The following is a 26,215-nucleotide window of genomic DNA, read 5'->3' as shown; positions in this document are numbered from 1 at the left end:
CTATTTTGTTTCTCTTCAAAGAGCTAGCTCTTTGTTTCATTAATCTTATGTATTGCTTTTTAGTGTCTGACTCATTCATTTCTGCTCTGATCTTTATTATTTCTTTCCTTCTACTGATTTTGGGTTAGTTTGTCCTTGTTTTTCTAGTTCTTTGAGATGCAGTGATAGGTTGTTTAAGATCTTTCTACTTTTTTGATGTGGGCATTGATTGCTAAAAACTTTTGCTTTTGCTGTTATCTCATAGGTTTGGGTATGTTGTATCTCCATTTTCATTTGTTTCAAGAAATGTTTAGCTGGGACTGTGACTCAGTTGATCTAAAGTAATTTCCATGTATTTGTATAGTTCCCAAAGTTTTTCTTGTTATTGATTTCTAGCTTTATTGTATTTTGGTCAAAAGAATACTGTATATGATCTCATTTTTTTTTTAGACTTTTTTATGACCTATCATGTGATCTGTTCTCTAGAATGTTCCATGCACTGATGAGAAAAAAGTGTGTATCCATCATCTGTTGGATAGAGTGGTCTCTAGGTGTCTTTTAGGTCTATTTGGTGTAGGGTAGTTCGACTCTATTTCTTTGTTGATTTTCTGTCTGGATGATCATTGATGAAGGTGGAGGAGTTAAAGTCCTCAACTATGGTTCTTCTGGAGTCTGTCTCTCTGTGTGTCTGTCAGTCTGTCTGACTCTCTCTCTCTCTAGGTCTATTAATACATGTTTTATAAATCCAGGTGCTCTGATATGAGGAGCATGTATATTTAGAATTGTTTTTTCTTTATGCTGAATCGACCTCTTTATCATTATGGGATGACCTTGTCTCTTTTGACTGATTTGCAGTCTAGTTTGTCTGATATGGGTCTGGCCGCTCCTGCCTTCTTTTGGCTTCCACTTGCCCGGCACATCTCATTGCATCCTTTCACCGTCTGTCCATGAGTGTCCTCAGAGGGGAAGTGAGTTTCTTGTAAGCAACAGAGTTGGGCCTTACTTTTATGTCCATCTGGTCACTTTGTCTTTTAATTGAGGAATTCAATACATTTCCCTTTATGGTAATGACTTACAGGTAAGGTCGTACTGGAACCACTGTGTGACTTGTTTTCTGGTTTTTTTGTAGTACCTTTCTTTATTTTTCCCTCTCCGATAATCTTTGTTGGTGATTAAGTGAATACTCGAGTAGTGTATTATTATTTTACATTATTTGGGGTTTGTTTTGGATTTCTGTTTTTTTTTTTCTTCAGTACTATGAAAATATCATGCCACTAGCTCCTGGCTTACAAGGTTTCTACTGCGAAGCCAGCTGTCAGATGAACTGGGGCACCCCATGTGTCTTGAGAAACTTCTCTTTAGCTGTTGCTTGAGGGGGCTTGATTATAAAATGCCTTGGGGTAAACTTGGGTGAGTTAAACTTGACTGGTTGACTTTGACCTTCCTGTTCTTGAACATTTGTATCCTTCTCTGGATTTGGGAAGCTTTCTCTGAATATTTCTTTGAATAAACTTCCTACAGGACATTTCTGAAGGACATTCCCAGGTCCTCCCTGAACCCCAAGAACTTTAATATTTGCTCTTTTTTAAAAAGATATTTTTTAGTTGAAGATGGATACAATGCCTTTATTTTTATTTATTTATTTTTATGTGGTGCTGAGGAGCGAACCCAGGGCCTCACAGGTGCTAGCACTGAGCCCCAGCCCCAGCCCAGTATTCGCTCTTTTAATGCCGGCCCAGGGTATGAGCTTTCTTCATGACTCGTCACTTTTTCCTTTTTTCTCCTTCAACTGTGTATTTTCAATGGCCTGTCTTTGAGGCAGTTCTTTCTTCTGTTTATTCTATCCTTCTATTGATACCTTCTATCACGTTTTTAACTTCACTGAGTGTAATTTGTCAGCTCAATAATTCAATTTTTTTAAATTGCTTTCATCTCTTTGTTGAGTTTCTTAGAGTATTAAAACTCTGTGATTTCCTCCACACTGGTCAGTGCTGGTAAGTTCCTGGCCCCTTACTCTGAGTACCATGGTTTTCTGAAAGCTCTCGAGGGGTGGAAGGTCAGATATTTATTCTGTCTTCCCGGTCAGGTTTTGTTGGTGCCTGTCTTTCCAGAAATTCTAAGCAATCCAGGCCCAGGTTTAACCCAAATACCCTGTCGATGTGTTGTTCAGAAGATGAGGCAAGCGCCTAGAGAGAGAAGTCTGTCCCCACAAGCCTCTCCCAGGTCAGGGTTGGCCTGATGCCCTGTCCACAGTTACTGGCCTAGGGTCAGAAACTGCAGGATTCTGCCGGGTTCTGTCAGTCACCATGGATAGAACAGCCCAGCTACCTATGGCCATCAAAGCCACCAAGCTTTGTCAGACCATGAGCCCCCACAGCCCCCGAGACTAGCACAACACTGGAATGGGACCGAAACCCCTGCAATCAGCCACAGCTGACGCTAGCTAGGAGCCCAGGAGAACGGGGCTCTGGCTTCCCCTGGCTTTGGAGCGGTGGCAGAGGCTCCATTCACAGGCAGGCCTCAAGAAGGGCCATTAGGACCTGCCCAGCGTTAGTTTCACCTGCAGCACTGAGTTCCATGGCTAAATCCTGTGCTTACCACCTGCCTACCCCATCGAATGGAGTCTGGCCCCATCCGTGCCGCTCAGGGCTGGGGTGGCACTGGTAAAGGCGGTCCCTTGGCCACCTGGGCTGATGCTCAGCTGGGCATAACTGAGTCTCACAGCCACAAGGCCCTGTGCAATCCCAGAGGTGCACTAAGGAGCATGCCACAGTGGGTGGTGACGGAGGCCACAACGTGCATCAGTCCTACGAGGCTCAGTTCTCTTCTGCTGCCAGGTCGGTTCTGGAGCCCATGTGTGAGCACTGGCCTAGTGACAGCTGTGCTGCCCCAGGTCGAGGGATGGGAAGTGGAGATAGTCCCTTGTCCACCGGGGCTCACACCTAAGCCTCAAAGCCACAGGGAGCAGGCGCTCTCAGCATTAGCCTATGAGTTTACCATTATCATCATCAGCCCCATTTCACAGATGAGAAAAGGCACAGAGAAGGCAACACTTAGCCCAAGGTCACACGAATAACAAGCAGTGAAGCCAGGAGGCAGCCCAAAGCAGCCTGATTTTAGAGTCTGCATTTTTAACCAAATTGTGATTCTGCCTCCACTCTAAGGTGAAAGAAGGGTATTTCAAGCACTATAAAATTCCTGTGTCAAGGGCTCCCTTCAACCTCGTCACTTGAAGAAGCTCTGCTTGACCTTCCTCCAACCCCATGGCCAAGAGAGTTGCAGTGATTGGAGCTGGTGTGAGTGGCCTGTCCTCCATCAAGTGCTGCTTGGACGAGAACCTGGAGCCCACCTGCTTTGAGAGAAGTGATGACTTCGGGGGACTTTGGAAGTTCACTGTGAGTGGTCACACCCTCCCATCTCCATCAGCCACACTCTAGCCACCGGCTTTGCTTCTGGTCAGACATGGTGGCTCTTGCCTGCCTTGGTGATCAAGTGAGGGAGTAGCTCACTCTGTCCACAGACCTGTGCATGGTGCAGGGATCAACGCTGCGCAGGACACGGTCTCAGGGAGGAGCCTTGAGGGCAGGCGGAGCCTGGCTGGGGACAGGGAAGAGAAAGAAGGAGACTTGAGTCTGATGGAGTATGGGGATGATTTCTGAGCTGCAGACATTCTAAAAGTAGCAGAGTGTCCCCTCAAGGAAGCAGAGCGGCACTGGTGAACAGGGATACCTCCCAGCCAGGGAGGAAGCCGGCATCAGGCAGTGGAGGCACAACCACCAGGTATTTTTCAGGTCTTTAGGAAGAAAACCTGCAAGAGTGAGGCAGGATCCCAGGCCTTGGAAGGTCTGGTGGGTAGGGGAATAGCTTTTGCATTATCAGAACAGAAAGAACCCAGGAGCTGACCCGTCCATCTTACGAGTAGAATATGCCATGTGCAGAGCTGTGCTCAGGGTAAGTCAGCAGTTGGGTGACTTGAGCATCAGAAAGTGGGTCTGGAAGTGGCTAGATACCTGCTTCAGGCCAGGAATGGTGCTCAGGACCGTTGGTTACAGGAAGCAGCAGGGTATTCAACAGGGACTAAGGGAGAATAAGAAGGTGTCAGAAGATAGGATCCAGGCAGGACCAAGTACTCAATGTTTCAGGGGGAAAAGCAAAAGCAACATCCATTCAACTGCTGTGAATGAGGAAACCTTCGTGAAAGAGATGGCATTTGCCCAATCTTTCATAGAAGGTGGAGAAAATAGAAAATGCAGCAGGAGTGGTCCAAACCCTAGGGGAATAGGGTACCAGGGGGAAAACAACAATGCCACCTTTTTCTAATACAGTGTGAGCCTCAACAGGACACCACAATTGGTTTGATTTCTTTCTCCTAAAGTAATAGACACTAATTTTTAGAAATAATATTGAATTAAACAAATGGAAAAATACAAATAAAATATAGTAATAATACCCACATGTCACCACTATTAAAATTACAATGTTATTCTTCAGATCACAATGATGATCTTAACTTTCATTCATTTGATAATGTCCTTCTGCCAGGACACAGACAGGGACCCTGTCCTCCTTTGTCGAGTGGAGAAATAGAAACGGCAAACAGATCATTGCAACATGGTGTGACCAGTTCTGTGTTAGAAGTGCAAGAGACTTCTTAGGTAGTGTTAAGGAGAGACTGGAGGGAAAGACGCAGGTTCGCCTCACCACAAGAAATTTGCCGGTGTCTTTAGATCTTCTTGTTTTGCTGAGTGATGGAGATTGAGAGCAGACAACCAGCTGAGGGACACAGGAGAACCCAGAGGCTAATGGTGATTCTTTCCTGCGGACTGAGATGGGATGAAGAGAGATGGGGTACAGGGGACATAGGTTGTTTTGTGCTGATGGGAAGGAGCCAATAAAGAGACAGTGATGAAAGTATACATAGACAATAGTGAGGAATATCAGCTGGGGTTCCCTGCTCAGAAAGGACTGTGGTGGTGCACACCTGTAATCCCAGTGGCTCTGGAGGATGAGGCAGGAGGATCTTGAGTTCAAAACCAGACTCAGCAAAAACCAAGGTGCTAAGCAACTCAGTGAGACCCTGTCTCAAGATAAAATACAAAATAGGACTGGGAATGTGACTCAGTGGTCGAGTGCCCCTGAGTTCAATCCCTGGTTACCCCCACAAAGGAGGACAATAACCAGAGCAAGTGTGCAAGCAGTAGCCATGGCAAGGGAAGAAGGAAAAGAACACTGAGCAGGCCACGGGCCCTGCATTCTCAGAGTCCACTGAGGATGACGTTGGTCTTGGGGGGCCCTGTTACCTTTCATCAACTTCTTGCAGTTTGAGGAAGATGCTGTATTCAATTACTCCAATCGTACTACTGCTTCCTCATCGTTAGAGCCCGGGGACCCAATGTTGGGTTTCCTGGAACTCTTCAAAGTGACAAGTAGAAGAGTAACTGCTGTGACGCCCTCTCAGCTGTTCTCTGTTCAAGCCACCAAGTTCTCTGTTCTCTTCCGCCTGTCTCCTTCATTCTGTCCCACTAACTCTGCCTTCACTGCAGGAAGATTCCAAAGATGGGATGACCAGGGTCTATCGGACGTTAGTGACAAATGTCTGCAAGGAAATGTCATGTTATAGTGACTTCCCTTTCCAAGAAGATTATCCCAATTTCATGAGACATGAGAAATTTTGGGACTATCTACAAGAATTTGTTGAGCGCTTTGACCTCCTGAAATACATTCGGTTTAAGGTAAGATATTTTGGGTTATGCAAGTTTAATGAATAGGAGCTGATCTATCAGGGATGTTTAAATGAACATTTTCTTGATTTTTACCTCTGTATAAATAAGGCAGATAACAATGTCTCCTTCTGCTGCTCTTGTTCTACTCAGATCATTAAAATACTGAATATCCTGATTTTTCTTCTAAATGCTGAACTCTCATTTGGGATGAAATTAATTTATTTTTGGGGGGAAGAAAAGGAAAGTAATTGTTCACTAAACCCATTAGGAAGAAATGACTAGAAGTCTGAACCACAGAAATTACAACGGAGCAAATCTCATTTTCCTAGATCTTTCCACTGCCTCGGGTATTGCAGTTCATTTTCTTCCCACCAGGATTAAAAACTTGCAATGAAAGCACTCAGAGGTCTTGGGTCCTGGTCTGGGTGCCACCACTTTGGGAGTCTGCATGCGCTACTGCACTCCTGCGGGAGGGCCTGGTCTACTTCACATAGCAGGCCTGGGGGCCGAGCCAGGCACCGCCACACTCAGAGGCTGGGGCAGGAAGCCAGTGTTTGTCTGTCACTTGTAGACCACTGTGTGCAGCGTGACAAAGCGTCCAGACTTCTCCGAAACGGGTCAATGGGATGTCGTCACAGAGACGGAGGGCAAGCAGGACAGAGCAGTCTTTGATGCTGTCATGGTGTGCACAGGACACTTCCTGAGTCCCCATTTGCCTTTGGAGTCCTTTCCTGGTGAGTCGTTTTGACCCACAACCAAGCCTACTCTTTGGGGTTCCTCTAGAAGAAACATTATTGATTTGTAGTTGGAATTGCCACGATTATAGACAACTTTCTATGTACTCTTAAAAAAATGTACAGGGCTGGGATGTGGCTCAAGCGGTAGCGCGCTCGCCTGGCATGCGTGCGGCCCGGGTTCAATCCTCAGCACCACATACAAACAAAGATGTTGTGTCCGCCGAAAACTAAAAAATAAATATTAAAATTCTTTCTCTCTCTCTCTCTCTCTCTCTCTCTCTCTCTCTCTCTTTAAAAAAAAAAAGAATTTTTAAAAAAATGTACAAAATTACTTTGAAAGGTACAAAGCACTGTGCAGATATCAGGTCTTATTATTTACTTATTAATATAAGTGTCATTGTTTAAGCTTTATCATACATGTCTAATTCAAGTTCAGTGATTAAATAAGGTTCTGAACTATTAGGTCTGTCATTAAAAAAAAAAAAAAAAACAGATTTTGATTTTGGAGGTTGAATGGTAGGACATTTGAATCAAAACTGCCCTGTAGCTCAAGAATTTAAGTGAGTATCAGGAAGTCTGACAGATTGTTTTAAGATGAAACAACCAGAAAATATACATGAAGAAGAATCTATTCACCCTTCAAAAGCCACCACAATAATGATCCATTCATTATACCTCTTAGATCAGGGCCATCCATATACAGGGGGTTTTGAAACTCCTTTTTGGAAATGCTTTTAACTCCAATAGCACATTCTTAGTATACTCATGATCAGCAAATCTGAGTCTCAAACCTTCATCTTTTGAGATCAAAACTGATTATTTGGGAAGCCCAAACCTATTCAGAACCAGGCATAGAAAACAAAGTCAAATGAGAATTACTAAAATGTTGTATAGCTACTCTTCTGTCACTAATGGCTCTAAAGGCAACTGAATAAGTATTGAAATGTTTTGAGGGAGTGAGACCACTTAGAAGGAAAGGAAGTGTGTAAATAATAAAACTTGTTGACCTTGGCAACCAAAAAATGAAATATAAATATCATAAAAGCAATCATAATTAAACAGAATGTCCTTAACAATAAAGTGAGAATTAGATCCAGGCTTTGGTAAGAAGCAATATTGTATCTGTGGCTTGGGCTTAGGTGGGCCTGGAGGCTGAAAGAACACATAACGCCTCTTATAACGATGTTTCCACGGGAAAATGTCTGGCAAGTGCCAGACAACCTGTTCAGAATCTCAGGGCTGTTCATGTGGTGCAAAGTCCATTTTAATTCCCAGCAGACTGGCACTCTCCCACAGGCCATCACCTGGCTCACATGAAATATGGGAGGCAGAGGTGAGAAGATCACAGGTTCAAGTCCAGACTGGGCAACTTAGCAGGACCCTGGCTCAAAATGAAATTTTTAAAAAAAGGGCTGGGGATGTAGCACAGAGGTAGAGTGCTTTCCTATAACATGCACAAAGCCCTAGGTTCAATACCCAGTATTACAAGATGGACACTTGGGCTGTTTCCAGTCCTTGATTATTGTGCATCATGCTGCAATAAATCATGCAAGTGCAAATGTCTCTCCAATAAATCAGTTTCATTTCCTCTGGATACACACCCAATAGAGGGATTGCCAGATCACGGGGCAGTTCTACTTTGCATCTTTTGAGGAAACTTCACACTGTTTGGCACAGTAGCCACCCTAATTTGCCTTCTGCCGACAGTGGGCAAGGCTCCCAGTCGTCCACACCCTCACCAGCGCTTGCTCTTGTCTTGTTTATCACTGCCCTCCTAACTGCAGTGAAGTGGGATCTCGCCATGGTTTGACATGCATTTCCTAATGATTAGTGATTTGAGAATTTCTTTCCAGAAATTAGCCATTCATAGATCTTCATTAGATAGATATTTAGGTGTATTGCCCTTTTTTTAAAAAAAAAAATCAGATGATTTGGTTTTTTGGTTTGTTTTTGCTACTGAGTTGATGAAGTTCCTTATATATTCCGGATACTAACCCCTTGTCAGGTGTATATGCTGCAGATATTTTTCCCATGCTGTAAGTTGTCTTTCACTCTATTGTTTCTTTTGCTGTGCAGAGCATTTTAGTTTGATTTGTACACGCTGACTTGTGTTGCCTATGCTTCTTTTATTTTAATCCAAAAAAAAAAAAAAATCCTTGCCCATTTCAATGTTCTAAAGCCATTCCCCTTTGTTTTCTTCCAGTACTTTCATGGTTTCAGGTCTTTTTTAAGTGTTTTGTCCATTTTGAGTTGTTTTTTTTTGTGTATGGTGAGAAATCGTGGTCTAGTTTCATTGTTCTGCATGTGAACATCCATTCACTGAAGAGAATGTCCCGTCTCTGCAGTGTGTCTCTTCAGCACCTCTGTTGAAGACAGTTGCCTGTGGGTGTGTGGGTTTACCTCTAGGCCTAGCCTGTTCTGTATGCCAATACCAATCATGCCATTTTGATTTCTGAGTCAGATTTGTGATATGTTTTGAAGTCAGGTAATTTAATGATGCTTGTTTTGTTTTCTTATTTCTGTTTCTAAGATTGCTTTGGCTAACTGGGAATTTCTGTGGTTCCAAATGAATTTTAGAAGTATTTTCTAGTTCTGTGAAGAATGTCATGGGTGTTTAGATGGGGATTGCATTAACTCTGAAGGTTGCTTTTAGCAGTCTGGACATTTTACCAACGTTAATATTTTAATCCATGAACATGGCATGTCTTTCCATTTTTTAAATGTCCTCTTCAATCTCTTTAATAATCAGTGCTTTAAATTTTTTTTTGTAGAGATCTTTCACCTCTCTGGTTAAATTTATTTAAATGGGACTGTTTTCTTGATTTCTATTTCAGAGTATTTGCCATTGGCATATGGCAATGCTACTGATTTTTATATGTTGATTTTGTATCCTCCAACTTTGTAGAATTCATCTATTATTTCCGATAGTTCTTCTGTGAAGTCTTTGGGTTTTTTTTTTTTTTTATTATAGATATATAAAAGCATGTCATCTGCAAAAGTGGACAATATGACTTCCTCCTTTCCAAACTGGATGGAGTTTTCTTTAGCCTCATTGTTCTGGCCAGGATTTCCAGTAGTACACTGTTGAATGAAAGTGGTGACAGTGGCATCTTTGTCTGGTGCCAGATCTCAGAAGCCCTCAGCCGTTTCCCACTCAGTATGATGTTGATTGTTGGCTTATTATATATGGCCTTGATTATGTTCAGGTATGTTCCTTCTCTACCTAATTTGTTTAATGATTTTATCATGAAAGGAAATTGAATTTTATCAGAAGCCTTTCTACATCTATTTAAATGTTTAGGTAATTTTTGCTCTTTGTTCCTGTTGGTGTGTTGTATTGCATATGTTGAACCATCCTTGCATTTCTGGGGTGAATTCTGCTTGATTGTGGTGAATAATATCTTTAGTGTGCTGGTGAATTCAGTTTGCTGAGGATTTATGCATCTATTCATTTATTCATCAAGGACATTGGCCTATTAGCCTCTTTTCTGTTGTTGTGAGCTTGTCTGGTTTTGATATGGGGCCTCACAGAATTAGTTTAGAAGAATCTCCTCTCTTCAGTTTTTTGGAATGGTTTAAACAAGTGTTGGTGTTCATTCTCCTTTAAATGTCTGATGGAATTCAGCAGTGAAGGCATCTTGTCCTGAACTATTTTTGGTGGGAGACTTTTTATTATTGAGTCAGTCTTCTTACTTATTAACGGTCTGTTCAGTTTTTCTGTTTCTTCGTGTTTCAGTCTTGGTAAGGTACATGTACCTGGGAATCTGTCTGTTTAGGTTTACTATGTCTTCATAATTCAGTCTTGATAAGGTCTGTGTGTCAACAAATCTGTCCATTTTTTAGGTTATCAAATTTGTTGATGGATAGCTTTTTATTCCTGTGGTCAGTTGCAATCTCCCTGATATTAGAAGTCTTCTCTTTTGTTTCTTAGTCAAGCTAAGAATTTGTTTATTTTCTTTATTCTTTTGAAAAACCAGCTCTTCATTTCATTGATCATTTAAATTTTTAGTCTCCCTTTAATTTGTTCTAATATTTATCATTTCTTTCATTCTATTAATTTTTGGCTTAGTTTTTTCTTGTTGTTCTACTTCCTTAAGGTGCAATGATAGGTTGTTTATGTGAGATCTAGTTATCTATCTTTCTTTCTTTCTTTTGGTACTGAGGATTTAACTCAGGGATGCTTTACCACTGAGCTACATCCCCAGCCCTTTTTATTTTGTGACAGGGTCTAACTAAGTTGCTGAGGCTAGCCTCAAACTTTTGATCCTCCTACCTCAGCCTCCCAAGTAATAGGGATTACAGGAATACACAACCATGCCCAGCCTTCCTATTTTTTTGATGTGGGCATTGATTGCTATAAACTTCCCTCTTAGTGCTGATTCTGCTGTATCCTATAAGTTCTGGGGGTTTTTTTCCATTTGTTTCAAAAGATTTTAAAATTTCCTTCTTAATTTATTCCTTGATTCACTGGATGTTCAGGAGTAAGTTCTCTATGTATTCATATAATTTCCAAAGTTTTTCTTGTTATTCTAGTTTATTGCATCATAGAAAAAAAGATACTTTAATAAGATTTCAATTATTTAAATTTGTTGAGACTTTTCTTGGCACCTACAATATGATCTACTCTAGAGAATGTTCCATGTGATGTTAGAATAATGTTTATTCATTGGTTGATAGAATGTCCTGTAGATGTCTATTAGATTCATGTAGTCTAACTGTGCTATTTCTTTATCAATTTTCCATCTGGATGATCTGTCCAGTGATGAAAGAGGGAATGTTAAAAGTCCCCTACTATTATTGCATTGGTCTGTCTCTCCCTCATATATATTCATATTCTCTCTCTCTCTCTCTCTCTGTCTCTCTCTCTCTCTCTCTCTCTCTCTCTCTCTATATATATATATATATATATATATATATATATATGCTTTATATTATATTTAGTGCATATAATATTTGGTACATTCATATTTATAATTATTTCTTCTTGCTAAGTTGACCCTTTTATCATTATACTATTATGTATGGCCTTCTTTTTATTTAGTCTACTTTATGTGAAATTAGCATAACTATTCCTGCTCTTTTGGATTGTCATGCAATATCTTTTTCCATCCCTTCACTTTGAGTCTTTATGTGTCTTTAGAAGTGCATTTCTTGTAAGCAGCATATAGTTGGGTCTTGTTTTTATGCATTCAATCACTCTTTTAACTGGAGAATTTAACTATTTAATCTTAAGGTCTTTAATAATAGGTAAGGTCTTACTACTGCCATTATTTTCTAATTTTATTTCAATTCCTTTTTTTCCTCCCTCTCATATAGTCTTCCTTCGTATATAAGTGATTTACTCTAGTAGTGTGTTTTTATTCCTTTCTTATTATTTTTGATACATCTATAGTAGATTTTTGCTTTGTTATTACAGTGAGATTTACAAAAAAAAGAATTTTGTGATGATAACAAGCTATTTTGAAATGACAGTAACTTAACATTGATCATAAAAACAGGGAAAGAAACAAAAAGAGAGAAGAAATACTAATTAAAAATTCTACCATTGCCCTCCATTCTTCTCTATAATTTTAATTTTTGTTATCCTATTTTCTATCTGTCTATATTGCCTATTTCTTAACATATTGATGTAGTTATTATTTTTATTTATTTGGGCTTTTAGTCTTCACATGAAAGATATGAATGGTTTGTGTGCTATTTACTTTATTAGAGCAGTCTATATATGCCATCACAATTACTCTTATCAATGAGTTTCTGATGTTTTCTTCTTACACATTAGCACCTCTTTTAGTTTAGAGAACTCCCCTTAGCATTTCTTGTAGGACAGATCTAGTGGTGATAAACTCTCTTGTTTGAGAATGTCTTTATGCCTCTTTAGTTTTTAAAGGATGGCTTTGTTCAGTATAGTCTTTAAAATCACAGTCCTTTAGAATATATCTTTTAGGTAAAGTAACATACATCAACAACCTACTTTTTTTTTTTTTTTAGTTTGAGATGCTTATTCAGACTCCTAAAGAAGAAGATGTTAATTACATAGTTGGATATGAGTGTAGCACTCATGGGAGAAATTATAATTGAGTATAATAATATAAAAGGGGTGTCATTATTGGGGACTAGAAATGACCTACTTCTTCCCTAGGATGTTCAGGATAGTGCATGGGACACTTCTTACTATCTGCAATGAGTTTTATTTCCCAAATTGCTTTGAAAAGGAATGCATATGTGGCAATATATGATCCCGTGTATTTCTAACTTTAGGCAGGGTGCACTACAGGTATATCTGGGCTAACTGCATCCCAGGAATTAGGAGCATCATAAGCTTGTTCTACTTCCTGCAACTAGTGGCAGGAGCAAAGGGCTGCCATATTTCTGGAACTTCCTTTTTTTAACGAACCCTATTCCTGCTTGCTTGGGAATTACAGCCTCCGGTATTTCAAACTGTCTAATCCTTTCCTCTCCTCAGGAATCCATAATTTTAAAGGCCGGATCCTGCACAGTCAAGAGTACAAGAGCCCAGAAGGCTTTCAGGGGAAACGTGTCTTGGTGATTGGTCTTGGGAACACTGGAGGAGACATTGCGGTGGAGCTCAGCCGAACGGCAGCTCAGGTACCACTTCTGAATCAGTGCCCTACTCCCGTCTTCACCCTTGGCGTCCAGAGACGCGTTCTCAAGACAAGAACGCCTGCAGGCCAGTTCCTAATTGTGCGGACGTGGGCAAGTGAATAAACTCCTGAAGGTCTTCAGGGCCACTGTTTTAGAAGCCAATTAACAGAACTGAACCATCTCCAAAGAGTCTAGGAAGGGGGCCAATGCCAGGCCACAGGCATTTTCCAGACGTGCTCCTTCAGGAACAAGACCAAGTGGACAGAATGCTCCAACCCAGGCAGTTGTCTTGTCTTTAACTCACTCTTTGCAATTCCAGCAAAACCCCACATAAGAATAGAAAGAGGAGGTTGTTTTCTGGATGCCTCCAAGTTTTCTACTAGAAACCAGATTTATACCTTGGTTTAAGATAAAAGCAACCTTTTCTTTGCCTAAGAAGTATATATAATGATTTTAGAAAGCCCAAACATAAAATCACAAAAATCTAAATCTATTCCACTTCAGCATAAAGTATAAGATAATGATTAGATGTAGAAAGAATATGTTGGCGTTTAATTCAGTTAAAATTGCTTTTCCAAGCCCTCATCTAAAATTTTATATTATTTACATATAAGAAATTGCCAGGTCAATACCGTGTACCTCAAAACATTCTAATCCTGTTCTTATAATTCTATAAGCATAATGAAATTCTTAACATATCTAAATCGGGTAAAGTGCTTTTTAGAACACTGACAACAGGAATATGTAACTCATATGTAGATATATGGGACAAATTTATAAAAACTCTGTTAGAAGACCAGAATGCTATAAGACCATTTAAAACACAGTTGAATAAAAGTACTACAAAATGATGACACGTATTCATCCCTATTGCCTTACTTTCTAGGTACTTCTCAGTACTAGAACTGGCACCTGGGTTATCAGCCGCTCTTCAGACAGAGGCTACCCTTTTAACATGATGGTCACGAGAAGATGCTACAGGTTTATTAACCAACTGCTGCCTCCATGTTTCATAAACTGGATTCAAGAGAGGCAGATGAGTAAAAGACTAAACCATGAGATGTATGGATTGAGTATCACAAAGGGGTACTTCAATTCTTTTATTTCATAGAAAAATTTTTATTTATTTATATTCTTTACTTTTTACTATCATGCAATAACTGCAATGCTGATGGGGTTCATGGTGATATCTCATATATATATAAAATGTGCACTGACCAAATCCATCCTGTCTCTTTCTACTCTCCCCCTCCACACACCCTCTTCCCAATCTCTGAGAATCAATGTTCTACTTTCAGATTGACATTTTTAGCTTCCATATATGAGAACATATGGTTCTTGTCTTTCTGTGTCTGGCTCATTTCACTTAACACAATGTCTTCCAGTCCCATCCGCTTCAAATGAAAGCATTTCATTCTTCTTTATGACTCAGTAGTACTCAGTTGTACACATATATACATTTCTTTATCCCTTCTTCTATTGATGAACACCTAGGCTTACTCCATACCTTAGCTACTGTGAAGAATGCCAAAATAAATGGGCATGCAGGCATTGCTTTGGTATGATAATTTCACAACTGGGATTAGCTGGAGCACATATGGTAGATCTATTTTTAGTTTTTTGAGGACCCTGTATACTATTCTCCACAATGGCTGTGCTCATTTACATTCTCACCAACAGTATATAAACGCTTCTTTTTCTCAATAGCCTCACCAGCATTTGTGACTTTTTTTTATCACAGCCATTCTAACTGATAAGGTAGTATCTCGTTATAGTTTTTATTTGCATTTCTCATGGGAAATATTTTAAATCAATATTTTTTATTCTATATTATTCAGAACTTGAGATGTGCAATAACAAAAGTAGGGATTCAAGAAAATGAAGGGTGCTGTCATTTGCAGCTTGAAAATCAGGAAATTTAGATTGGCCTTGAAGACCCTTGAAAATGCTGCCATGTGAAAAATACAGTGTTGCAGCATTGTGTGTGCAGCTGGTCTGTTCTCACCGGTCTATAATGAATGTTCTGGCAGAGTGAGGAGGAGGTCTGCACTCACAGTAGCATTTCCTGAAACGATGTGTGGTGATGCACCTCTGCACAGAGCTGCACACTGCCAAGGGCGGGGAAAGGCTGAAATGGGTATAAGATCATTAAAATGTCATTTTTATCATGTGCTGACCCAAATATTCTTTGGTAAGATACATTTCAACCTTCAACTTATAAAAAAAAAAAAAAAAAAAACAACTAATGGCTCTTGATTTTATTTCTTGCACTCTAGGAGTCTTATTACAGAAGTCAGGGCCTAATCCCAAATGATGAAGATTTGGGCCTACTTTTTCTTCTATTAGGTGCAGGGTCTCTGGTTTAATTCCTAGGTCCTTGATGCACTTTGAGTTGAGTTCTGTGCCTGGTGAGAGACAGGGGCTTAATTTCATTTTTAATAATTAAAAAATGGGATGAATTTAAACTAAAAGTCTTCTCAGCAAAAGAAACAATCAGTGAGGTGAATAGAGAGCCTACACTTTGGGAGCAAATTTTTACCATATGCACATCAGATAGAGCCCTAATCACTAGGATATATAAAGAACTCAAAAATCTTAACACCAAAAAAAACAAATAACCCAATCAATAAATGGTCCAAGGGACTGAACAGACACTTCTCAGAAGATGATGTACAATCAATCAACAAATATATGAAAAAATGTTCAACATCTCTAGCAATTAGAGAAATGCAAATCAAAACTACTCTAAGATTTCATCTCACTCCAGTCAGAATGGCAGCTATTAAGGATACAAACGATAAGTGTTAGCGAGGATGTCAGGGAAAGGCACATTCATACATTGCTGGTGGGACTGCAAATTGGTGCAGCCATGGTGGAAAACAGTATGGAAAATATTTGGAAAACTGGGAATTGAACCACCATTCGACCCAGTTATCCCTCTCCTGGATCTATACCCAAAGGGCTTAAAAACAGCATACTACAGGGACACAGCCACCTCAATGTTTATAGCAGCACAATTCACAATAGCTAAATTGTGGAACCAACCTACATGCCCTTCAGTAGATGAATGGATAAAGAAAATGTGGCATATATACACAATGGACTATTACTTAGCAATAAAAGAGAATAAAATCATGGCATTTGCAGGTAAATGGGTGGAGTTAGAGAAGATAATGCTATGTGAAGTTAGCCAATCCTAAAAAACTAAATGCCGAATGTTTTCTCTGATATAAGGATGCTGATTCATAATGGGGATATGGGGGAACATGGGAGGAACATGGAGGATATTTAGATAGGGCAAAGGGGAGGGAGGGGAAAGGAGAGGTGGAGGTAGGAAAGACAGTGGACATCCATTACCCGAAGTATATGTATGAAGACACTTTGTGTATAACCAGAGACATGAAAATTGTGCTCTATATGTATAAAATGAATTGAATTGAATTTTGCTGTCATATATAACAAATTATAATAAAAATTTTAAAAAGATTAATATGGTTAAAAAAAATAATGGCAAAGGATGATCAGATGTGTAAATCTAATAAGATAGCATGTCTGATGATTAGGCAGAACGGTGCTCACAATGAAAATACTTATCAGCATAAGTAGACTCAAAGTTGGCATTGAAAGAGTTTCTTAGTAATGTCCTCTTTGCCTGATGTCATTCCTAAAAGTATAGGTGACATGAAACCCCAAACTTGTCATCCAGTGATTTGTTATATACTCAGTGCTGACACTTCAAGATAAAAAAAAAGCTCTAGGAATTAATTATAAGAGAGAGAGAACTGTAAATTGAGTCAGGAAAGAGTGGGGTTAATCATTTTCCACGTGTCTTCTACTGGGAACTAGGAAAGAAAACATGTTATAAACAGTAACCAGACAACTCTGAATTAGACATGACTGATGAATAATTGGACACTCACTTCTTTGGCTTGACAGATAGTTTACCTTAACTGACTGAATAAATCATTGGCTAGAGTATTTCACAACTATAACCACAATGAATATTTTTCTCTTCTGTGTCAAAGGAAGAAAAAAAAATTTATTGTGAATGACGAGCTGCCAACCTGCATCCTATGTGGACTGGTCACTATGAAAACCGGTGTGAAGGGATTCACAGAGACCTCTGCCATCTTTGAAGATGGGACAGTGGAAGCCAACATTGATGTTGTGATCTTCACTACAGGATACATATTTTCTTTTCCCTTTCTTGAAGAACCTCTCCAAAGCCTTTGTAGAAAGAAGATATTCCTACATAAGTGGGTCTTTCCCTCAAGCCTGGAGAGAGCAACATTAGCCATCATTGGCCTTATCGGCCTTAACGGGTCCATCTTATCAGGCACAGAGCTCCAAGCACGGTGGGCCACAAGAGTGTTCAAAGGTACCTTGACTCTATTTAGAGTCCTTATGATCAGCCAAATCTTAAAATCATCTCCCTGCCGTTTAGCTAAAATCAAACAGATCTGAGCCAAAGTGATATAAATATTATAAAAAATTAAATGAGCAATTAATCATACATATGTATAGTGGTATAATGAGTGTGTGTGTCACTCCATCTGACTGAGCAGAGGAGATTCTGACTCTGTAGATGGGATAAATTTGAACAGAATGTAATCAAATTTCTCAGATGAACTGAACTTTTTGGAAGCTTCAAGAGCCTATTCTATTCTAGTCCAGTCTGTTTACTCCCAAGTCTTTCCATTTATTACTAGAAGTAGAATTTTATATCACTTTAAAAGGTATTGGAGTAATGCATGCTGTGGATAAAACTGAGGTATGAAGAGACAGCGACCTTTTAAGTGCTTGTAGCAATACCGTAGGCCCTGGGCACTCCTTTGGGCAGATCCCACAAGAGCACCAGTGCAGGAGCCAGGGCTGGGGGTCCAGAGCCACTGGGCAAGGACCCTGTGCACCTCAGCCCCTTCGTCTGCAAAGTGAGGATGGCAGACCCTGTTTCTCAGGACTTCTTAAAATTTACAATGTCTGCCAAGCCTCAAGTGGCACACTTGACCCAGGAGAGGCCTATTAAGTGACCACTGTTGCCGCTTCTTGCCATTCCCAGCATGCCTGCTACAGAGAGCAAGATTTAGACGAATGAGCGTTCCAAAGAACTGCAGAGTGTGATCTTTAAATATAAACAGCATTCACAGTTGGACCAACCAGCTGTCCTTAGTGAATAAAAACATCCACCAATAATTTACAAATAGCATATAAGACAGTATTAAGTAGTGGTGACTTCTAGCCCACTGTACAAATGCAATAGATATTAACCACACCTAAAAACCTGTGCCCTCAGCCAAGCATGATGGTGTAAGCTCCTAATTCCAGCTACTCAGGAGGCTGAGGCAGGAGGATCATAAGTTCTGAGGCCAGCCTGGGCAACTTAGACCCTGTCTCAAAATATATTTTTTTTCCTTTAAAAAAGCTAGGAGATTGGGCCTAGACTGCATGCCTATAATCCTAGCAATTTGGGAGGCTCAAGCAGGAGGATAACAAGTTCAAAGCCAGCCTCAGCAACTTAGCAAGAACCCATCTCAAAATAAAAAATAAAAATGGCTGGGGTTGTGGCTCAGTGGTTAAGCAATCAATCCCTGGTGCCAAAAATTAATTGATTAATTAATTAATTTAATTAAAAAGGCTAGGGGGGTAGCTCAGTAGCAGAGCACTTGCCTGGCATGCACAAGGCTCTGGGTTCAACTCCCAGGACCACAAAAAAAGAAAAGACCTAAGTACTTGTAGCTGGCGAACATGCTATTCAAATGGCAGAGAAAGTGTTTAGAAGATTTTCACCCTACTTACATTACAGGAAAAAAAAAATCCGCCCCCCTTCATTAAGTTACCACAAACTTGTGTTTCTTTAAGAACAACGCAGTGCTTTCACAGCTCTGTCCAGTTAAGTGAAAATCGTAGAGGACTTAAGTGCTGGTTTGGGAGGTATTTTATAGTGAGCTCCAAACTGCTCATTAGGATGATAAAGCCAACGCCACCACAGGAGTAGCTTCACGATCCCCAGACGGCTTCTGGGAACCACCAAGTCTTGCCAGTTCTTCAGGATAACGTGGTCCTAGCAGGAAGTGCACCCATGAGCTGAGTCAGACCTCTCGTGTGGACCTGGAAGCCCACACCTGGGGCTGGCCTGTGGTACCCAGCAGGGCAGGACTGGCCAGAGTGGGATGGTGAAGAGGGAGAGCCCAGTGCAGGGGGGTTCACATGAGAGCAGGCATGGACACACCAGGAACCAGGAAGACCCAAAGGGGTCTCAGACGGGGGCTGCGGGGCAACTGCAGAGGGAGGCCAGAGTCCACGCTGTGACGGCAAGGAAAAGGCCAAGTGTGACACTGAGCACAAGGCCCTCGCACAGCTTCAGCAGGCACAGCCTCTGTGAGACCCACGTGCTGCCAGCACCTGTCACTCTTGAGGCTTCCCAGGTACAAAACCAACGATGTGCCAAAGCTGCCCTGTGAGGCGGGGTCCTTGTAAGTGCTCCCATCAGAGCTAGTAAGAGCTCTAACACCCACCCAGGTGCCTGGGGAGGCGTTTGTGTGAGCGAGAGGCGGGAGAGACCCTCAGAGCAGCTGCAGAGGGACCAGGGACGGGGCGGGCAGCTGCCGCAGCAGGGGCTGATGTCTCCTGGTGGTGCCGGCTGAGGCTGGGCCAAGGTGCGTCCTCTCGCCCTCTGGCAGTGTCCTGTGCACTGCAGCCCCACTCAGCCTGGGCTGTCACACGTCCTGAGGGTGGAGCCCGTGGGAGATCAGAATGAGAGGGAGGAAACTTAAATAAATCTAGTGGACTTCAGTGTGTTTCTGATCTTTCTCCCAGGACTCTGTAAGATCCCTCCACCCCAGAAGCTGATGGCCGAGGTCACTGAAAAGGAGGAGCTCATTCAAAGGTAGGAAACACAGGTTGCCACAGGGTGGACTTGCCAGTGGATTCTGTTAACAAGGGAAAGCAACAAGGATTCCCAGTTACTGTGAGAGCCACTCCCAGAGCCAGTACGGAGGAGGGACGCACCTCTGCCACCAACTAGACTGTGGCCTCAGACCTGTCATCGGGGCGCCAGGTCTTCTCAGTGGGACCCAGTCCTGCCCTCACTTGGCCACTGAAACCCTCTGTGGGTCTCCTTCCGTTTCTCAGGCTGCGCTGCTTCTTCCTGCTGGTGTTCCCTCTGGCTCACTCCTAGGCCTCGCTGAGCCCACCCCTTGGTCCCCAGCAGTACTCTCACTCGCTCCACAGGGCCGCATCCACCTTTAAACACCTTCAATCCTGTGGCTCCAGGTGTCTTTGACCAGCCTTTCCTCCAGCTCCTCTGGACAGCTCCCTGCACATATATAAAGGTGCCTCAAATTTCATGTCTAAAAGTAAACATTTTGGGGCTGGGGATGTGGCTCAAGCAGTAACACGCTCACCTGGCATGCACGGGGCGCTGGGTTCCATCCTCAGCACCACATACAAATAAAATAAAGATGTTGTGTCCACTGAAAACTAAAAAATAAATATTAAAAATATTTTCTCTCTCTCTCTCTCTCTCTCTCTCTCTCTCTCTCTCCCTTTAAAAAAAAAAAAAAAAGTAAACCTTTTTTTTTTTTTTTTGAGAAGAGGTCTTACTGTGCTGCCAGGCTGCCTTGAACTCTGGCCTGCAGGCATGACCAACATGCCCAGCTTAAAAGCAGACTCCTAAGGTCCCCTCCACCGCTCCGCCCTGGCAGTGCGCCCCTCTGCCCCTGCTCCCCTCAGTGGCACCCGCTCGTTCCGGCTGAGTGGCACTGGAGCAGTCCTAGTCTCCTTTTCTCTCTCACCTGTGTCGGCAAATACTGTCGGGCTCTGCCTTCCAGGGGAATCCAGGACTCAGACACTTCTCGGGACCCTGCTGCTGCCACCTCAGACCAGGCCTTCGGGACGCCTGTGCCACCTCTCCTGCCTCCCACTCTCTGCTCTGACTCAGCCACAGGCACAAGCCACACCCCGCTGCTTTCTGATCAAACCCTGGGTTGCCTCCCTTTCCCCCCAGGAAGGCTCCCGGGGCACCCTCAGTGCCCACCCTTCCCTGCCCACCACACCTCAGCCAGGCCCAGCATCACCCTCCTGAGCCCTCGCAGTTGGTCCCCCTCTGCCTGAAGTTTCTCCCCAGGCACCTGCATGGCTCACTGCTCGAGTGTCACCCCGTGAGAGACGTCTTCCTTGACAACATTGCATAAAACTGCAACCCGGCCACCCCACCGCCCGCCCCGCCCGGCTTGGGTCTCTCACACCTTGTTCCCTGTCGGCTGGACTGAGCTGCTGATGGTCGGCTAGTCCCCACCAGAGGGCAAACTCTGACAGCAAGGCCCTGGCCTGGCTCACTGCTGGCTCTAGAAGGGTGCCTGGACTCTCTGACTCATTGACGGACTGCCTGACCCGGGCCTTATGAAGGTTTAACAGCAGACACAGACGAAGGCTCCACATGGCTAGGCCCCTCTCCGTGTCTAGCTCCGTTCTGGTACACCAAGCTGAGGCCCCTCAGCTCCCAATCACATGAATGGAAATGTAGGTGCCCATGTACGGGAAGCCTTCTGGCCCTCCTCACCCAGAGCCACGGCTGCGTTTGGACCGTCTCACTTTATCCTCTTACCAAACGCCAGGAACAAAAGCAACTCCTCCGAGGGCCTCCTTTCGCCTCCTGCTTCCACAGGTGGATCCTCCTCTGAAGGCCACTCCTTTAGCTTTTTCTTGCCGACATGGAAACCCGTCTCCAAGACACGGTTTGATGCCGAGGCAGAAGTAACACCCAGGAGGAGGGTGGGCTCTGTAACACGGGGACGCGGGGCAGGGAGGGTCGCCAAACCCATGCTCCCTTCTCCCCACAGGGGTGTGACCGCGGACGCCAGTCAGGACAAGCTCGACTACATCCTCTACCTGGATGAGCTGGCGGCCTGCATCGGCGCCAAGCCCAGCCTCCCACTGCTGCTCCTCAGCGATCCCAGACTAGCCTGGGAGGTCTTCTTTGGACCCTGTACCCCTTACCAATACCGCCTGGTGGGCCCCGGAAGATGGGAAGGAGCCAGAAATGCCATCCTGACCCAGTGGGACAGGACCCTGAAGCCCCTCAAAACCCGAGTCCCTCCCGACACCCCCAAGCCTGCCTCCACGTCACACTGCTTGAGAGCTTGGGGTGGCCCTGTGCTGCTGGCCTCTCTCCTACTTATCTATAAGTCTTCACTTTCCAAGTGGATGCAGGACAGACTCTCCCCTCAGCTAGGGCTGTGCTTTGGGTGTGCCCCCTGGAGTTCATGGGCTGGCAGACTGGCCTCCAGCGTGGCAGCACTGAGAGGTGGGGACTAGGGGAGGGACGGGGGTCAGGCAGACTCTGCCTACCCTCATAAATGGGTCAGTGCCACTCACAGAACTGGACTAGTTTCCATGAGGTTGTTATAAAGTGAGGCTGCCCCTTGTTTTCTCTCCTTCTAAGGCACCTGCTTGAGAAGCAAACCTCCCACCTTTCAACATGTTATGAAAACACAGTTTCACCAAGAAGTTCCCCTATGCCCTTGGACGTCCCAGCCTCCAGAACTGTGAGCCAAAGAAACTTATTTTCTTTATAAATTACTAATCTCAGGTCTTCTGTTACAGCCATGGAAAAATGGACTAATACACCTAGCGTTTGGTGAGGATGAAGCTGATTGGTTTCAAGGGTTAAACCATGCCATGATGATCCTATCTTCAAGTATCTTGTGTATCCCTTCTCTCCTTTCCACCGTAACGTCTACAATCCAAGTTCAGGTCTAGTCATCTCTTAGCAGAATTATTATATATATTGTGTTTCACTCTTTGGTCTCAGTACCTTCTTTCTCTTTCCAGTGCACAGTCTATCCTGCTAGCTAAAGCAGCTATCCTAAAATAACAGTGTGATCATCATTGCCAAACATAAAAGTATGAGCAGTCTTGCCTAAAATTAAAATGATCATCATTCATATCAGGGTCCTGAGAGGAATAAGATGATGAAACTCAAATAAAATAATTTGTGGAAATTTAACATAAAGATTAATCAAAAAGATGTGAGCAATTGCTGGGAAATTGTAGGGGTCATAACATGCCCTCAGACTACAATGAGGTGGCTTTACTATCCCTAGACCAAAGCAGGCCAGGAAGGAGAGGAATTACTAACGAAAGAAGGAAGGAGCTTTGTGCAACAAGAGACACGGCTTTCAGCTGCGCGAGGGAGGAGGGCCTCATGGCCCCCAGAGTGGGAAGCTGAGGGGCAGACGGTCTGTTCTCTCTTCCTTCCCTCATTCACCTCCAAAGCCAACCAAGAGCCTGAGGCGGGGCGCCAGCTCTTGTCCAAGAGTCGGCCTCCCGAGTCGGTCACCTTGCTCTGTGCAGCTGAGACTACAGGTCAAGGTCACTCCCTGAAGAAGGAGACATGGATCGTCATCTTAACTTCATTGAGAAAGGAGATCAGACTGATTAACTCTGGTGTCAGCCATGAGGCCCTGGCCAAGTCATGCAGCCTTTCCAAGCCTCCGTGTCCTCACCTGGAAAGTGAGGGTAATAATAGCACCAAGTGCAGGGTGAGCAGTGAGGGAGACCGTGCAGGGCATCTGTGCAGAACTGAAAGACATTTTCTAATCTCTGCATTAAGGGGCTGCTGTGTAACCAGGAGGCTTGGCCTGTACAGCTCAGTCACTCTTTTGTCCTTGTGTCCCCTCCACCCTCAGATGAACTCTCCTGAATGCAGCAGGTAAACATTAGCAAAGGAGGGTTAGAAATAGCCATCCTGAAACGACCAGCGAAGGTGTCTGGGTTTACCTGTGCTCCTGGGTGGACTTCAAACCCCACTAAAGCAGACCAACAGGAGCAACGTCCAGCTTAAGCTAACTGCACACCCGTTCTTGAGGGAGAGAGTGGAACTGAGAATGTCTCTCAGTTCATCAGAACTTAAATTTATAATGTGCTGTTTTTTCAATGCAGTAATTTTTAAATAATGAGTCAAACACTCAGAGAAGTAATTTACTCTGGTTCTCACAGAAAGGAGGAGACAGAACAGGGATTTAAACCAAATATATGCAACCCTGAAGCCACTAGCTGCCTTGGGAGGTAACTTTCCTATTGTCTCAAGCCCTTCAATTGGTCAGTGAAGCCCGGACCTTTTCCACCTCTTCCTCCAGGAAGCCTGTGCCTGCCTGCCTGCGGGCTCCCTCCTCTGCACTGCCTTCCCACCCTGAACAGACTGGGAGCATTGTGCTTGGCAAGTCCATGACTCTAGGCCTCAAAGAATACCCAATACCAGGAAAAGCCCATTGGGAGTTAACCCATTTTAAATGAGAATCAAATTTTCATAGTAAATATTAGGGGAAAATACTAGGTTTGATCAAGTCTTCATTGAGAAATGAGGAGAATTATGAAAATAAGTTTGCTTGTTCTTTTTAAATGTCTTTTGTTAATATATTAACTTTTTAAATTTTTTTCTAATCAGTCATAAATGACAGCAGAATGCATTTGTTTCATTGTACACAGAGCACAACCTTTCATTTCTTTGGTTATACACACTGTAGGGTGGCACCATTTGTGCAAACCTATGTGTACGTAGGGTAATGATGTCCTTCTAATTCTACCACCTTTCCTACCCACACACCCTCTCCCCCATCCCTCCCCTTTGCCCAGTCCAAAATTCCTCCATTCTTCCCATGCCCCTCCCTCATTGTGGGTCAGCATTCTCCTTTCAGAGAGAGCAAGGCACACTCGTGCACGGCTGGTGGGACTGCACGACGGTGCAACCACAGTGGAAAGCAGTACAGAGAGTCCTTAGAAAACTGGGAATGGAACCACCATCTGACCCAGCTAGCCCACTCCTCAGTCTATACCCAAAGGACTTAAAACCAGCCTACTGCAGTGACATAGCCACATCACAATTTATAGCAGCTCCATTCACAAAAGCAAAACCATGGAACCAACCTAGATGCCCTTCAATAGATGAATAGATAAAGAAACTGTGAGATATATATATATAAAACTAAAAGAGAATAAAATCATGGCATTTTCAGGTAAATGGATGGAACTGGAGAATATCATGCTAAGTGAAGTAAATCAATCCTAAAAAAACAAAGGCCAAATGTTTTTTTCTGATACGTAGATGCTTGGCATTTCATTTAGCCAAATTTGGATTATAACTGGAACCATCTTCTAAAAGGAATTGCCTAGTTGTGAGAATTTACATGACAGCTAGATAAAACACCTTTATGACTTCCTTTACTACATATTCAACTTTCAAAACTAGGCTATAAGTTAGCAATATTTTAATATTCAAGGTTTTCATTGATTTTGCCAAGGAACTAAAATTTCAATCCTCTCATATTTATACAAATCTCTTTTGAAACCCCTGTCATCACACATGCCAATCATCTCTAAGCCATTCTTGAAACATCTTCCTGGTTTAATGCTGCCAGATCCAGAGTTGCCATGGCTTAGCAGTCCTCCAATATCACCTTTGGCAATTTTTTTTTTAATCCTTATTTTGCAATATATGTAATTTCACTTTGTCAATGATTTGTATTAGAGTCTGCATGATCAGACAATCACCAGGGTCTGACCACAAAGACATTGGCATCCAGAAGAGGCTGTCCCGTTGAATAGGCATGTGGGTTTTAGAGAAAATAAATTTTAAGTGCTCAGTTAATTCATTCATTAACTCAACAAATATGCATTGAGCACTTACTGTGTTCCAAGCACTCTTCTAGACTGGGGTAACCATGGTCAGTAAAGAGCAAGTCCTTGATGTCATGGAACTGCCCTGTGACAGGCAGCCATGTGACGACTGCCAGGAAGACCAACCAAGCAGGCCTCAGAGAGGGCGGGGGAACCAGCTGGGACCCTCACACAAAGCTTCTCCGAAGAGATGACACCCGAAATGTTCCCAGTGGAAACTGGGTAAAGTGAGAGAGTGGCCCCGGGACAGTCTGACGGAAGGCGTTGTTTCTGTCAGCAATCAGTAAGTGGCCTTGGGGCAGGTGTGTTAGAACAGTGGCCACCAACCTTGTTCACACCATGATGCACAAAAAATGAGGACAGTCTTTGTGAGCCATGCTAAGATAAGCTGATAAGATAAGGGGAAGGGAGATCCATGTGAGCACAGGGAAAATCATCTTTTCATATTGAAGTAAAATTGCTTAAGCCAAAAAATAGAGAAATATTAAATATAGAATT

At 42.9% G+C, this 26,215-nt stretch overlaps 1 protein-coding gene across 6 annotated transcripts in view; it reads left to right on the top strand.

Annotated features, from left to right (window-relative positions):
• Positions 1–25,792, top strand: part of Fmo4 (flavin containing dimethylaniline monoxygenase 4) — a 32,616-nt gene extending 6,824 nt beyond the window's left edge. The window contains exons 2-11 of one of the 6 annotated variants that reach the window (XR_013155651.1): positions 3,144–3,374; positions 5,523–5,711; positions 6,274–6,436; positions 12,903–13,045; positions 13,929–14,128; positions 17,068–17,420; positions 19,859–19,928; positions 20,273–20,373; positions 20,608–21,707; positions 21,883–21,959. Coding sequence is in view for 5 of the 6 variants with exons in the window: in XM_076872826.2 (XP_076728941.2) it covers positions 3,243–3,374; positions 5,523–5,711; positions 6,274–6,436; positions 12,903–13,045; positions 13,929–14,128; positions 17,068–17,420; positions 19,859–19,928; positions 21,883–22,357 (1,725 nt within the window). In the remaining variant the exon portion in view is untranslated. Of the gene's footprint in view, positions 1–3,143; positions 3,375–5,522; positions 5,712–6,273; positions 6,437–12,902; positions 13,046–13,928; positions 14,129–17,067; positions 17,421–19,858; positions 19,929–20,173; positions 20,568–20,607 lie in introns of those variants that run through there. The other 5 variants (XM_076872828.2, XM_076872826.2, XM_076872825.2 and 2 more) reach the window with 5 other exon arrangements.
• The last annotated feature ends 423 nt before the right edge of the window (positions 25,793–26,215 follow it).

The sequence above is a fragment of the Callospermophilus lateralis genome, chromosome 13 (genome assembly GCF_048772815.1).
Source record: "Callospermophilus lateralis isolate mCalLat2 chromosome 13, mCalLat2.hap1, whole genome shotgun sequence".
In the NCBI taxonomy this organism is placed as follows: domain Eukaryota; kingdom Metazoa; phylum Chordata; class Mammalia; order Rodentia; family Sciuridae; genus Callospermophilus; species Callospermophilus lateralis.
This window is presented reverse-complemented; position numbering and strand designations above follow the sequence as displayed.